Source organism: Bombina bombina, chromosome 1 (assembly GCF_027579735.1).
Source record: "Bombina bombina isolate aBomBom1 chromosome 1, aBomBom1.pri, whole genome shotgun sequence".
In the NCBI taxonomy this organism is placed as follows: Eukaryota; Metazoa; Chordata; class Amphibia; order Anura; family Bombinatoridae; genus Bombina; species Bombina bombina.
The window spans coordinates 1,344,364,434-1,344,381,056 of NC_069499.1; the positions used below are offsets into that span (position 1 = coordinate 1,344,364,434).

Consider the following 16,623-nt stretch of genomic DNA (forward strand, 5'->3'; position numbering starts at 1 on the left):
CTGTATGAAACAGAGGGAGGACATATACCTTTAGAAGCAAGAGCAGCATCCGTCTGAATAAAATGCATAAAATGATTCATACAGGAATTGTACTGCTGAGCTAGGGGGAATGTGTTGCAAAAAACACATTTAAAATTAGTAGAAAAGAGTTCAGTGGATATAGCTTCTAAGGAATCAACATTTAAAGCAGTTCCAGAATGCTTTATCATGAAAACAGATTATAAACCCCAGAAAGTAAATAGATCAATGTGGCAGGCAAACTGTAACAAACAAACAATCAGTGATTTAAACAAGAAAATAATAGAACACAAAATAGGCAAATAAGTACATGAACAGAGAACCTCTCAGTAAATATACCCAAAAATATAGCAGCTCTTGCAAGGAATGAAAACCCTACCACATCCACAAGCCAAGGGCAGCTGAGCAAACAAGGGAGCACTATTTAACAAAAGCAACTAAATAACGTGGTGGGAAAGGAATAAAAAACCTGTGCTAAAACATAAAGCAACAGGTACTGACCTGCAGCTCGGCAGCACAGAGAGGAATAGAAGAGCCAGCGTGCATATACTTATAGCGCTAGAAAGCAAAAGTGTGCTAACAAACATAGCATGTATTAGCCATCATATAAAGAGATGAAATTAAAGATGCTTATGTGTGCAAAAGCTGAAAAGAGGTTGACATGCACAAAGACAACAAGCTCTAAAAAGGCTGACACACGCACGCAAACAAGACCAACATGTACAAACAAGACCAACATGTACAAACTAGGCCAACATGCGCAAACCAAGTTGACACACACAAGCAAGACCTGCGTGTGCTGAAAAAATATTAACATGCGCAAACAGTCTATACGTGCTTACAATGTCAAACTTGCACAATAAAAGGTATATAATTGTGCCACTACCCAATACTCCAAAACTCCCTTTTGTCCCAAATAGCAGCTCTTTGATGGGAAAATGGGCTTCAAAACGATCTGAGAACCCCTCTCACATAAAAACATCTGGAGCTCCTCGATTCTTTACCTTCCTACTGAGGCAGCAAATATAAGGTTAGTTTACCAGGTTTTAAGTGCTCTTGGAGTTTTGGGAATCTTTGCCTCCTCCTAGTGGCCAGGAATGGAATTCCCTGGACTAATGGGCTGTGGACTCTCACCACCTTTATAAAAAATAGTAAAGTAATAGTGTTCTAAATTTAAATTTTAAACGAATACAACTACTACTAATGTTCATTGGCTCCAATTAATGCTTATTGATTTAAAGGTACTTCTTGCTTATGTTCAATTAAAGGGATAGTCTAGTCAAAATTAAACTTTCATGATTCCAATAGAGCATGCAATTTTAAGCAACATTCTAATATACTCCCATTAACAATTTTTCTTCGTTCTCTTGGTATCTTTATTTAAAAAAGCTTTAATGTTAGCTTAGGAGCCAGCCCATTTAGACACCAATCAGCAAGAACTACCCAGGTGCTGAACCAAAAATGGGCTGGCTCCTAAGCTTACATTCTTGCTTTCTAAAATAAAGATACCAAGAGAATGAAAAAAAATTGATAATAGGAGTAAATTAAAAAGTTGTTTAAAATTGCATGCTCTACATGAATCATGAAAGTTTAATTTGGACTAGACTATCCCTATAACATTAGTAGAAAGTATCTATAAATCTATGAGCATTTAGTGGGAAGTGCCCTACTGGTATATTACTTTACATTTACATTTAAACAGCTTATAGTTTACATATTATTTTTTGTAGGCAAAAAAAGATATTATACATGTTTAAATGCCCCTCTTTCAAATGGATGATGAGTACAGTTTTCCTTATATACAGAGACCAATTTTTATGTAGCAGAAACACATAATGGCCCACAGACATACACAGTGCTGTAACACAAATACTAATCGTGTACACAAACACAAGGCATTAGCGTCACATACACATTTGTATAGCATTCAAACACATTTTGACACAGTTACACAAATAATATATTACACATGCAGAGAGCTGCACAATAAAGTGACTTTTACAAAGTGATTCGCTCAATCAAATATTGACATGACATAAAGAAACAGAGTTGTAACATGAGCAAACACAAAGATGTAAAATGAACACACAACATTGCATACACTGTAAAATATATACATATGGATGCCACAAGATGCACAGATTCAGTGGCACATACTGAAGTAGCATAGGCAGATACGGCTATGTAACACAGTCAGATATAGTCTGCAGACACAAGACCACACTGTTGTGTAACCTGCACACATAATGATATTACACAATATGAGCAACAAACAAGCAGTTTAATATCTCTAACACTTTTCTAGACACAGTGACAGACAACACTACTCCTATCACTGCTGGCTCTATACTTATGGTAGAAATGAATGCAACCTCACCGTCTGCAGACATACTGATGGCTTGTTGTGCATCCAGAGCTGTGAGGGAAGGGAGGTGGCTGCAGCACATCCCTTCCCCACCTACATCCTCTGCTTGTATTGTGATCCAGAGAGAGCAGGATGTGGGATGGAATCCTCGGCCCATGACATTGAGGGCTGAGTACAAATCAGATATTACTCTGTGACACACTATTTAGATAATACGCTGCAGGACCAGTATACAAACCATCACTGTGTATATTACACTGGAACATTTATATTTCCTTGTGTAATATAAGCAGTGACTCCAACAGACTTTTCATGAAATAGATGTTGCGTTAAGAATATTTGACATTTAAGGAATCTCCATTACAATACTGATATTGTTAATTTGTTTAAAAAAGAGCAACAATTTTACAGGAAGAGGTCATAAAATGATCCCAGCAGTTTAGTGGTAGCCCAGAGGCGTGCCAGTAAATGTATGAGTACCACATTCGGAACTCTTATCATAGGTTTATCACCCCTGTCTTAGTGCAACACTTAGAACTTGTCTGCATTCTCTAACTGCCACATACTAACCTTTGAATAGTCTGTAGGTAGAGTCATTAATCCATTCTCTAACACCCTACATTTAATCTTTGACAGTCTAGAAAAGAGGACCTCTATTTAAATCCTGTTCCTCCTCTTACTGTCCCCTATGTTTTGCCCTCCTCCTACAGAATTTTCGAGAGCTGTTATTGTAATTCCTATTTAGACAACAATTGGAAATGCAATAACTTTTCATTGTTATTTCTATATAATAATTACATTTCTTCTTATTCATGGCAGCAATAACACACTGGTTACTTAGTGCCACACAGTTCTGCAGGTTATAGAAATGTTTAACAATCTTAAAGGCTCCTCAAGGTCTCACACTTCACAGCTCAATCAGAAAAGGATATAAACCTGGAAATCCCTGGGAGCTGTTACCTATCTCCTTTAGAAAGTAATGGTGCAGAATCCTAATGGGCTATGTGGTTTAACATGGCAGACACATTACTAAAAACATAATAATAATAGAATGTTAGTGTGAATATAGAAAAAGAAAGACAAACCAGAGATTCATTAAAAAAGGAGTAATTACTTATTGAGCTAGTTTCAATTAAAGCTTATCTGACAAATTAGATGCTTCATCAGATTAATATTATACTTTATTTATAAAGCTCCAACATATTCCACAGGGCTGTCCATGGGTACAATTAATTTAAATAAAACAATGATGTAAAACTTGTAAGAGACAAGACAAAATTTGACAAACACATACAGGAGGAATTGAGGGCCCTATTTCTGTGAGAACTTACAATCTAGAAGGGTAGGAGGTTGAGAAACAGGAGGTGAGGACTGCAAGATTGAGAACGATTTTAATACAGAGTTAGACGAGTGAAATGTTAGGTAAGTGGAATTAATTTATTACTGAGTTGGGTGGTAGGCTTCCCTGAAGGGAGCATTTAAAAGAAGAAAGATTAGGGCAAAGCCTGACGCCACGAGGGAGAGTATTCCAGAGGTTAGGTGCTGCACGACAGAAGTCCTGCAGTCTAGCATGGAAAGAGATGATAGTGGGCGGGCTGGACTATACTTGTTGACTAGAGAAGATAGGTAGTGGAGAGTGGCGTTGGTGAGAGCTTTGTATGTAAGGGTGAGAATTTTGAATTTAATTTTGCTGTGAATGGGGAGCCAATGAAGGGACTCGCAGAGAGGTGCAGCATATACAGAGCGACCGGAAAGGTGGATTAGCCTGGAAGAGGCATTTAGGATGGATTGAAAGGGGGGAAGGCAGAAAAGAGGAAGGCCAGTAAGTAGGTTATTGCAGTAGTCAAGTCGGGAAATAACAAGTAGATTAATTGCTTTGTGGTAATAGCACTCAGAAAAGGGTGAATCTTGGAAATATTGCGTAGGTGGTTGCAGCCGGATGAAGAAAGTGATTGGATGTGGGGGATGAAGGATACATTTAAGTCAAGTGTAACTCCGAGGCAGTGGACTTGGGGCGATGGAGAGATGGTGATCCCATTGACAGGGATAGAAAAGTCAGAAGTTGGCATAGAGATTGAGGGGGGGGGGGATTAGAATGAGCTCAGTCTTGAACATGTTAATATTTAGGTGGTGAGAGGCCATCCAGTAAGAAATACCAGATAAGCAGTCCCTGACATGAGAAAGGATATAGGGAGAGAGCGCAGGGGTGGAGAGATAGATCTGGGTGTCATCAGCATAGAGGTATAGATATTTGAAGCCATAACTGTTGATAAGTTTACCCAGCGAAGAAGTATAAATGGAGAAGAGTAGAGTACCCAGAACAGATCCTTGAGGTACTCCAACAGACAGAGGCATTGGAAAGGAGGAGTCACCACCAGCAAATGACAAAGAAAAAGATCAGGAGGGTTTGCAGAATTCTTAAATAATAAAACCCCACCATAGTTGCCAACATTTAAAAAAAAATCTAGGGACACTTTGCAGCAGAACAAGCAAGTAGGTTACTGGAGTATTGGCAACATACTGTTCAACTCCTCCGCCCACTCAGTTCTCCAATCAAAATACACCCACCTGGTAGTAATAGTATAATTTAGACTTATACAGATTACAGCACCAAGCTCTTATACCTACCCAATAATATTGACAATACCAGTCTCTGGAACACATTTTGTGCATTTGGTTATTGTTACAACACAGCATCAAAATTAGGCAGAAAAATAATATATATGAACCAATTCAATAATAATAACAATATCCCAGTAGCAGATAATTATATTTAAATAATACTATATATATATATATATATATATATATATATATATATATATATATATATATATATATATATATATATATATATATATATATATATATATATATCCAAACAGCAGGCACTCACTGGACTTTATAATAAAATATAATAGATTTATTTCATAAGATTAAAACAGACAAACGTTTCGGCACTGCATTGTGCCTTTTTCAATGTCAGGTACAAAAAGAACACACAAACAGAGTGCAGCTCTACACCCCAAAAAATCAATGTATACACAATTAAAAACATACCCTTATATGCTTATCTAAACTCCCTGTATTTTGCCGCCAAACATCCGTACCGCCATCCTGAAGGACCACCACTGACGTCACGCTGACACGCTAGTCGTGCCTAGCGTGATGACGCATAGCACGGAGTTGCCATAGCAACGTCAAGGCGTCTAGTTGGCATGTTAGCAAGGAAGTAGGGAGCATTCGGTTTTGCCGTGCGCATGTCAAACAGCAAGCGCAATAACTCACATAACTGTTGCTAACGGCAACAAGTAAACAAATACCTTGCACAACGGCAAACTCACCGGGTGCTCCCTACATAAGGCGGCACTATTAAATAGCCTAGTAGCTAATATTGTACATGGGCCCGAAAGATCAGGCACAGTTGTAGTTAACAATATGTAGATTAAGCGGAATAATTAAAACAGTGCAGCTATGCATTCCGTATATTACCAATGCAATTTTGTTTGCCATAAATCCACACATAGCTTAAATGGTAAATCCGCAAATCAGATCTAATCTGATCTAATAACATATTGGACTACATATAGATAACAAATACAAAATTGAAGAAAAACTACAAATCCCCTACTTACTTCAGGGAAATTGGAGTATAGTAGAAAAAATACATATATGCTATATCGATATATGTAATAGAAGCGGACACCCTAAATCCCCCAGTCTACTGGGTGATAAGGTAATGATTTCCATTAATAGAAAGGGCTGAAATCCAGTGTGGTGTTAAGTCCCTTCGGGGCCATGGTATCCAATTTAAAAATCCATCTGCTTTCACGTTGGAGTAACTTCTTGCCTCTGTCCCCTCCCCTTGGATTAGGGGGGTATAATCTATAAGCATGGATCTAATGCTGGACACAGAGTGTTTCAATTGTGCACAATGACGTGCTATGGGTTGGTCTGACTCGCCGTTTTTTAATGCCTCTCGGATGGCATAGCGATGGTTTGCCATCCGATCTCGGAAGGAAGTGATCGTCTTTCCAATGTACACTAGGGCACACGGACAGGTGAGCATATAGACCACATGTGTACTCGTGCAACTCAAGCGATGGTTTATTTTATACCGCTGATTTTTATGGGGGTGCTGGAAAGAATCTCCCTTACACATACTGTTACACGTGGTACAGCTCCCACAGGGGAAGCATCCCTTTTTTCATGACTTCAATCAAGTCTCCATTTTGTAATGGTCCACAGGGTCAGATTTAACGAGGATGTCCCTCAAGTTCCTTGACCTCCGATACACCAACCTTGGTGCTGCCATATTCTGAAATGGTAAGGTGGGGTCAATACCAACCACAGGCCAGTGACAGCGTACAGCATTCGATATACGTTCACAACCAGGCGTGAACGTGGTTATTAGATTGAGTTGCTCCCATGTCTCCTTCTTAAGGATTTTGGTGTCTATTTTTGTATCTGGCCCCAATAGTTTTTCTTGGATATCACAGATCTCTTTCATAGGGTAGCCCCTCTTGTTCAATTTCTCACCCATTTCTTTAATTTGAATCTTCTGTAAGGGTGTCTCGCTATTATTTCTCAGTGCCCTGGTGAGCTGGGAGGTGAGGACACCCTTTTTCTGGTGTTTAGGGTGAAACCTGCTGGCATGTAACAATGAATTCCGGTCTGTAGGTTTCGTGTACAACTTGGTACCAAACCTCAAAGTGCCAGAGTCATTCACCTTAAAGACATTAAGGTCCAAAAAATTCACACTATCAGAGCTGAATTCTACTTTAAATCGTATTGGATTGGCCATGAGGTTCAAATGTGACACCCACTCACGCAATGATGGCTCCCCACCTCTCCATATGAGGAACACATCGTCGATGTAGCGGGTATAGTAAATCACTTGAGAGTGTTCAAACGGCTTCATAAGTTTTTGCTCGTACCATGCCATATAGATGTTTGCGTAAGTGGGTGCCACATTCGACCCCATGGCCGTACCAGCCTCTGTAAGTAATAACAATCCTCAAACTTGAAGTAATTTTTCTCCAAGCAGATCGTTAACAGCTCGCATATGAATTCGATTGGTGGACCCACATAATGTTCATTATTAGTCACCATGGATCTGACAGCTTCCACCCCCTCCACATGGGGGATGACAGTGTAGAGGCTGTCAACATCCATGGTGACCAAAATGTCATCACATTCCAAATTAGTAAAACCTGCAAGTATCCTGAGTAAACTAGGGGAATCTTGTAAATAAGCCCTAGTATTTTTAACAATAGCCTGTAAGAATGAGTCAATATAGATGGCAAGGTTAGATAGAACAGAACCCCGGGCAGAAACAATAGGTCTGCCCGGGGGGTTCACAAGAGTCTTGTGAACCTTTGGTAGAAGATAGAGTACAGGGACTATTGGGTGGTCAGTGATTAGAAAACTCAGTTCCTTCTCATTAATGAATCCTGCTTCCAAACTACATTGTAAAAAGGTGTCAATGGCTGCTTTATATGCATGAGTTGGATTACCTCTCAGTTTTATATATGTGTTCACATCTGCCAATTGCCGCAGGGCCTCTTGTCTGTAATCTATATAATCAAGGACAACGATAGAGCCACCCTTGTCCGCATGGCGGACAATGACTGATCTATCATTGCCTAACCTCGTGAGTGCTTCTCTTTCAATCTTAGTAAGATTTGGATAAGAGGTTATATTCGAAGCCTCATTAATACTCGTAAGTAAGTAAGTATTCTAGTGTAACTCCTGATAGAGGAGTTAGTGTGAGGTGGTTCAAAAGTGGATTTCTTTTTAAATGGTTCAGGTGAATATTCCTGTTCTCTAAAATTATCCCTTAGTTTTAATTGGCGCTGAAATCTATGAATATCAACCATCCTCTCAAAGGTGTCTATGTGTGGAGTCGGTACAAAAGATAAACCCTGATTAAGTAGAGCTATTTCAGCTTCACTTAATGATCTACTACTAAGATTAAACACTATGTTTGTTTCCTCCTAGTTTGTTTCTGACTTGGGTTTGTGTTTGTAACCTCCCCTCCGTGTCCTACATTTTTTTGGCCATAATCTGAATCAGAGGTTTCATGGTGGACCTTGTGCTTACCCCTAAAAAAGAAGAATGTGTCTGTTGAGTGTTCTCACTTGGTACTGGAACCTCTGAAGTGGTCTCAGTCCCAGAGGAATCTCCTACGCTGCTGTCCACAACACAGAGTATTTTTTTATTTTAGATTTCTATGGCGCCTATATGGAATCTCATCTTTACCATATAACCAGTTATACACCCGCCGTTCCCTGTAATCACTCTCCACATTGTTAAATTTTTTGTTCTTGAAAGCAATCAAATCACTACGGTATTTATTGACCATGCCATCCAACTTGTTCACCCACTCCTGGCTAGTGTCATTTTCCAAAATGTGGAAACTCTGCATTTTGATGGCGTCCAATTCAATTTTAATCTTCACTTCTAATCTGCTGACCTCTTCAATGACCAAGAGGATGAGGTCATATGAACATTTATTAAGAATTGAACAACAGCGCCTGCAGAACTCCACATTTTGTCTCCCCAAGGTTGGGATGTTCTTAACCCTGAATCCCCTAGGGATAAATTTCTTTCTAAAGTATCCAGACAAGAATACTGCATGTAGGTGGTAATCCACCTCCTTTCTGAGTAGGTTTAATATCTTGTGATAAATATTAATGGGTGTCTCACCTCCAAGCTCGCCTGTATCATCTGAGATCAAGATTCTGTCCGCATCTTCATCAGTAAATGCAAGAGGATCCGTATTGAAATCTTCATCATGTTGTATAATGTCCATGTTAGCAGCCGCCTCCGCCATATGGAACAGATGAAAAAAAAAAAGGAGTTCACAAATATTAAAAACAATGTAAGAAATGTAAAAAAATGATTTCAAGGTAGTTGCACAGCTGATTCAATACAAAGTCCATAATTCAATGTGTTATATCCAAGAGGAGTGCTAATCCCAAATGCCCCAAGGCAGAATCACAATGTCAATGTAAGGATTGCACAATATATATATAGCATATATGTATTTTTTCTACTATACTCCAATTTGCCTGAAATAAGTAGGGGATTTGTAGTTTTTCTTCAATTTTGTATTTGTTATCTATATGTAGTCCAATAAGTAATTAGATCAGATTAGATCTGATTTGCGGATTTACCATTTAAGCTATGTGTGGATTTATGGCAAACAAAATTGCATTGGTAATATACGGAATGCATAGCTGCACTGTTTTAATTATTCAGCTTAATCTACATATTGTAAACTACAACTGTGCCTGATCTTTCGGGTACAATATTAGCTACTAGGCTATTTAATAGTGCCGCCTTATGTAGGGAGCACCCCGTGAGTTTGCCGTTGTGCAAGGTATTTGTTTACTTGTTGCCGTTAGCAACAGTTATGTGAGTTATTGCGCTTGCTGTTTGACATGCGCACGGCAAAACCGGATGCTCCCTACCTCCTTGCTAACATGCCAACTAGACGCCTTGACGTTGCTATGGCAATGCCGTGCTATGCGTCATCAAGCTAGGCACGACTAGCGTGTCAGCGTGACGTCAGTGGTGGTCCTTCAGGATGGCGGTACGGATGTTTGGTGGCAAAATACAGGGAGTTTAAATAAGCATATAAGGGTATGTTTTTAATTGTGTATACATTGATTTTTTGGGGTGTAGAGCTGCACTCTGTTTGTGTGTTCTTTTTGTACCTGACATTGAAAAAGGCACAATGCAGTGCCGAAACGTTTGTCTGTTTTAATCTTATGAAATAAATCTATTATATTTTATTATAAAGTCCAGTGAGTGCCTGCTGTTTGGATATACTGGGATGGATATTTGCAGTGCACCGTGGCAACGGCTAACAGTTTGATTGTGCAATCCTTACATTGACATTATATATATATATATATATATATATATATATATATATATATATATATATATATATATATAAATATATATATAAATGTTGGGCACTAGAGGTAGCATTTTATATGGCTGTCTAGCCAGTAGAGGGTTAATAACACAGCAATACAAAAAATATGTGTGTATTCCATTTTAATTAGAGGTAAAGCTTCCTAGACAGAACGGTATTGTAAATATAGACATCTCCCAACTGTAGAAATCGGGCAACTTTGAATTTCATAATTTGCAGTAATTTCTCATATTCAGTGATATCACAGTAAGAGACGTCATAGGAAGAGATGTCACAAGAAGTAAAGCAATATTCAAAAACAGACTTCTAAAAATGTTAACGAAAAAAAAATAATTCCTTTACTTTAGAATTTCTTGCAGTAAATGTGAAACAGTCTGCATCACTAGTCAAAATGTATTAAAGTAACTAATTTAAACAAATTATGCATGTGCACATATATTTACAGAACTTGTACTATTTTTCATAAAAAAAACCCTCATAAAAATAGAAGCATCTTGCACTATTGCAGTTAAATTATAATGAAACATAAACTATCTCCTAATCAATTATTTTTAACTGTCCAGCTCTTATATCAGGGCTCAAAATGTCAAGCCCTAAGCTACTAGCCAGCCCAAAATGATACTCAACACTTTCGATCCCAACCACTACCCCACTCACACCACACCCACTACCCTCCCCTCTTTGCATATGTTTAGCCAATGTGAACACCTTATTGTGCAGTCATTTTTTTAATATTGTTTTTGTTTTATACCATAAATAAAATAATGCTACATACAGTAATAAATTAATAAAAACAAGTGCAAAGCAAATAGCAACACCAACTAGGGCTCTGGGGAAGACAACAGCTGGACTGAATAAGGAAGTTGTTGAACTAAGAGAAAGCCGAGAGTGTTGACATTAATGTGAGGTCACAGCAGACCTGGAAAATTGTTTTATAATTATCATCTCTCATTTATCTTTCTCCACTCCCTTCTCTCACAGGCCATATCTTGTAAGACATCTCTAGAAGAGAAGGGAACCAATTTTGAGTTGGTCAACAAGGAGTTATCAGAAGAAGGGACAATAGATTCCTTTTCGCAAAATAAATTGTTAGAGGATTCATCGAAAAAGGTGGAAACATGTAAGCCCCTTGAATCAGCCATTGTTGAAGAATGGCATCTGTTGCTAAAGCTTTTGGATCCGGTCTCCAGCTGTAAAAGGGAAGCATCTGAAAATTCAGACGAGAAGCAAAGTGATCTATTGAAAAAGGACCTCTCAGAGATTGAAGTAGAAGAAAAATGTTTTTGTTCAACTTCCAATCGCTGCCATCCGATAAATAACGAGAACCCCAATCTGCAACTTGATTGTTTAGGCCTGGTAAGTATTCTGCTTGAATAAAAATATTGTCAAAAAATACATTAATGAATAAAGTCCCTGGTAAGGTTGGATAAAATCTTTGAAATTGTGCCACCTAACTGGTTTACATATCTGACTGCAGAAATATTGTCCATCCGGAGTAGAATTGAAATAGGTTGATTGGTTTTGATAAAACTTTTTACTGCAAAAGAACTTGCTATAAGTTTTAGACAATTGATATGAAGGTTCTTTACAGAAAAAGACCATTTCCCCCCTGCAATGTGAGGACCACATCTGGCAACCCAACCTGAGTTGGCTGGCATCTAACTCTACAATAATATCTGGCGATTTGCCAAATATAGCCTTGCCATTCCAAGCTTCTATGTTGGCAAGCCACCAATGTAACTCCATTCTGGCTTCTTCTGATAAAGAAATTATGTGAAAATAAGCAAATCATTGATGAAGATAATGAATCTTCAATCTTTGAAGAGCTCTGTAATGTAGAGGAGGATTGCTTGTATACAGAAGAGGTTTAAAGACCTGTAATTCGAGCAAGAGAATGAAAAGGAAGCAATTTTTTTGGAGAAGGAAGGTAATATCTTTCTTTCTTCTCTTTATCTTGTCTGAAGGAAGACTTAAGGTAGCTGAAGGTGTAAGGATGGATTTCTTGAAGTAGATAATGAAGCCCAGATTTTGAAGGAGGGGAATAGTGAGGTGTAAATGACAAAAAAGTTGAGAATAATCTTGATGGAGTAAAAGAATGTTGTCTAAATAAATAATTAGACAAACGCCTCTTTTCCTCCACCAAGTCACTACAAGTCTTAGAACCTTTGTAAAAGCCCAAGATGCTGAAGAAAGTTCAAAACGCAGGCAAGAAAATTGCCAAGCAGAGTCTCTCCAAAGAAAATGAAGGTAATTCCTGAAATTTGGATGAATAGGGATAGTTAAGTAAGCTTATTTTAAATCTAGTCAAACAAGCTAAGCATGATATAGAAGACAATGTCATTTGAAAGGATTGTTTTCTAGAAAACAATTCAAGTTCCTTAAATTTAGGATTGGAAGAAAGGATCCTTCTTTCTTTTTTACCAAAAACATATTGTTGATGAAGGGAATTTTTTGGAAAGGGAACTTCTTCTATGGCATCTTTTTCCAATAGATCTATTATTTCTTAAACTAAGAGAAAAAGGTTGGATTGAGAAAATTGTATTGGAACTGGAAGGGATTTTTGAATGGAAGGGGAAACGAAGTCTAAGTGAATACTTGAAACTGCTTCAAGAACCCAAGGGTCTAAAGTGATAAAATGACAATTGTGAATGAAATGAGCTAATCCTTTTTGGGGAAAAATGTATGAAGTAAGAGATGTGGGAACTTACCTGAGAAGAGTCTGCAATATGGTCTGTATCTAAAATTCCTCCCTGTCCAGGATCTGCTTCTGGTCGGGAAGAAGTTGGTGTGTGATGTAGATAGGAAGCCATGTTTTGAAAGTAGGACCTTGAGATGGCAGGAGAATGGCTGGGAAAAGCGACCCCTTCCTTTCCCAGCCCTGTCAAACATTTTGCTTTGTTGAGGGTAAAACATTTTCTTAGTACTTAATTTAATTTTATTTAGAGAATTAAAACTGTTAACATAAGAGCCCAATTATTTAAGGCCAGAATCACTAAAAAGCAATCCATTGGCTTTGGTACCCATTTCAGTGTAAGCAAAATCTTAAACCTTTGGATCAATGCGTCTCAATACAAAACGTCTGCGCTGAGAGGCTAAGGCAGTGTTGGCCTATTCTCTGTGTCCATTCTCTCATAATATATGGATCCAATAGAGAATCTTGGGAAATAGCCTCCTCAGAAATTTAAAATAATTTAGTTACAGGTCCTAAAATATTTAATAATCTATCTTGGCAAGCTTTCAAATAACGATCAGGATCTTTTCTAAAATTAAAATGCCTGTAACCAATACATTTTAATAAATTTAAATCAATAGCAGGTGCCAAATGAGTGTTATGGGGGAGATCAGGTCTGGGACATTCTGCTTTCAGAGTGGATTTTGTCTTTTTAGACAAGGGTCTTCTAAATGTAATAATCTAAGAACCTAGCAACACGTTTGGAAGGTCTCTACTGTGAAGACTGTGGGTGATGAATTTCGTCAGGGTCTAAAAACAAGTCTCCTTTATTGTCACAAAGTTTTTGTTTAGGGGAATGAGGAATAACTGTGAACAAACAGAGAAAAAATTATACAAAACTAAGTCCTATGAATTAAATAAAGAAATTGTTACGAAATGTTACTAAATATGTAACTAAATACAGTGAGGGAAAAAATTATTTGATCCCCTGCTAATTTTGTACGCTTGCTCACTGACAAAGAAATGATCAGTCTATAATTTTAATGGTAGGTTTATTTGAATGGTGAAAGACAGAATAGCAACAAAAAAATCCAGAAACATGTATTTAAAAAAAGTTAGAAATTGATTTGCATTTTAATGAGTGAAATAAGTATTTGATCTCCTATCAATCAACATAATTTCTGACTCCCAGGTGTCTTTTTTACAAGTAATGAGCTGAGATTAGGAGCACTCTCTTAAAGGGAGTGCTCCTAATCTCAGCTTGTTACCGGTATAAAAGACACCTGTCCACAGAAGCAATCAGTCCGATTCTAAACTCTCCACCATGGCCAAGACCAAAGAGCTGCCCAAGGATGTCAGGGACAAGATTGTAGACCTACACAAGGCTGGAATGTACTACAAGACCATTACCAAGCAGCTTGGTGAGAAGGTCACAACAGTTGGTGCGATTATTCGCAAATGGAAGAAACACAAAATAACTGTCAATCTCCCTCGGTCTGGGGCTCCCTGCAAGATCTCACCTTGTGGAGTTTCAATTATCATGAGAATGGTGAGGAATCAGCCCAGAACTACACGGGAGGATCTTGTCAATGATCTCAAGGCAGCTGGAGCCATAGTCACCAAGAAAACACTTGGTAACACACTACACTGTGAAGGGCTGAAATCCTGCAGTGCCCACAAGGTCCCCCTGCTCAAGAAAGCACATGTACAGGCCCGTCTGAAGTTTGCCAGTGAATGATTCAGAGGAGAACTGGGTGAAAGTGTTGTGGTCAGATGAGACCAAATCTGAGCTCTTTGGCATCAACTCATTTTGCTGTGTGTGGAGGAGGAGGAATGCTGCCTATGACCCCAAGAACACCATCCCCACCATCAAACATGGACGTGGAAACACTATGCTTTGGGGGTGTTTTTCTACTAAGGGGACAGGACAACTTCACTGCATCAAAGAGATGATGTACGGGGCCATGTACTGTCAAATCTTGGGTGAGAACCTCCTTCCCTCAGCCAGGACATTGAAATGGGTCGTGGATGGGTATTCCAGCAGGACAATGACCCAAAACACATGGTCAAGGCAACAAAGGAGTGGATCAAGAAGAAGCACATTAAGTGGAGTGGCCTAGCCAGTCTTCAGACTTTAATCCCATGGAAAATCTGTGGAGGGAGCTGAAGGTTCGAGTTGCCAAACGCCAGCCTCAAAACCTTCATGACTTGGAGAGGATCTGCAAAGAGGAGTGGGACAAAATCCCTCCTGAGATGTGTGCAAACCTGGTGGCCAACTACAAGATGATGATTGCCAACAAGGGTTTTGCCACCAAGTACTACGTCATGTTTAGCAAAGGGCTCAAATACTTATTTCAATCATTAAAATGAAAATCAATTTATAACTTTTTGAAATGCCTTTTTCTGGAGTTTTTATTCTGTCTCTCACTATTCAAATAAACCTACCATTAAAATATAGACTGATCATTTATTTGTCAGTGGGCAAATATACAAAATCAGCAGGGGATCAAATCATTTTTTCCCTCACTGTATGTGCTCAGTAGACTGCCTCTCAGAAGTTGTCAAGGAGGAGTCGTTGTGAGGTAAGGAGAAGGCGGGTAGTGAGGGCAGGAATGAAACAGTCAGGCTCGTGACAACAGGGGGCGGGAAAATGAGTCCAGTGACGCCAAGATCGGAGGAGGAGAAACAAAATGGCAGCCTTAGCCATGCATAAGGAAGAAAGCAAAGAAATGGCGGCCGGAGGTGTTCAGAGAAAAGAAACAAGACAGAAAAAAGGTAATGGAAAGAAAAGACAGCAAAAATAGCCACACAAAAAAACAAAAAGTCAGAAACAAAATGAAAGATAAGGATCTAAAATATAGAAAAACTAAATGACCGTATTTTTCGCTCCGTAAGACGCACCTGACCATAAGACGCACCTAGTTTTTAGAAGAGGAAAACAAGAAAAAAAATATTCTGAATCAAATGGTGTAGTAAACTATTTAATAAACTATAACAAAATAATAGAACAGTCAACAGTGGAATAAAGAACCATCATCAGTGTCATTAACAAATGAAGAGAGACTTTAAGGTTTTGAGTACTCTTCTAGTCTGTGTACCCCAAGAACTCAATCGCTAGAGTCAGAATTTAAGAAGCTGAGATCACAAACATCACTTTCGAAGCTATCTTCAGCTAAGAAATCATCTTCAGTTCCATCCAAAGCATTGCTAATGCCACATTTTTTGAATGACTGTACAACGATTTCCTCCTTCACTGAGTGCCATGATGTTTTCACCCATTCACAAACTTGAGTGATAGAGGGCCTTTTCATTTGTCCAGTAGGTGTCAGATCATTATTACCAGCAGCCATCCATTTGTTCCACTCTTCTCGCATAAAGACCTTAAATGGCTTGTTGATAGAAACGTCAAGATGTTGCAACTGGATGGTAAGACCTCCCGGAATTACAGCTAGATGAGTCTTTACTTCTTTAAAGCACTTTTTTGTAGTTTCGCTAATATGTGCTCTTAACTGGTCAAGCACTAATAAGGCAGGTTTTTCAGAAGCCCTCCAGGACGTTTGGACCACACTTTTTCAAGCTATACTGTCATTCCATTTTCGTCCATCCATCCTTTCTCATGAA

At 38.5% G+C, this 16,623-nt stretch overlaps 1 protein-coding gene across 1 annotated transcript in view; it reads right to left on the reverse strand.

Annotated features, from left to right (window-relative positions):
• EXOC3L1 (exocyst complex component 3 like 1) overlaps nt 1–2,444 on the reverse strand; it is a 146,415-nt gene extending 143,971 nt beyond the window's left edge. Inside the window, exon 1 of the mRNA XM_053702850.1 lies at nt 2,396–2,444. Within this exon, the coding sequence (XP_053558825.1) occupies nt 2,396–2,408 (13 nt within the window). The 5' untranslated portion in view covers nt 2,409–2,444. The remainder of the gene's footprint in view (nt 1–2,395) is intronic.
• Between the last annotated feature and the right edge of the window lie 14,179 nt (nt 2,445–16,623).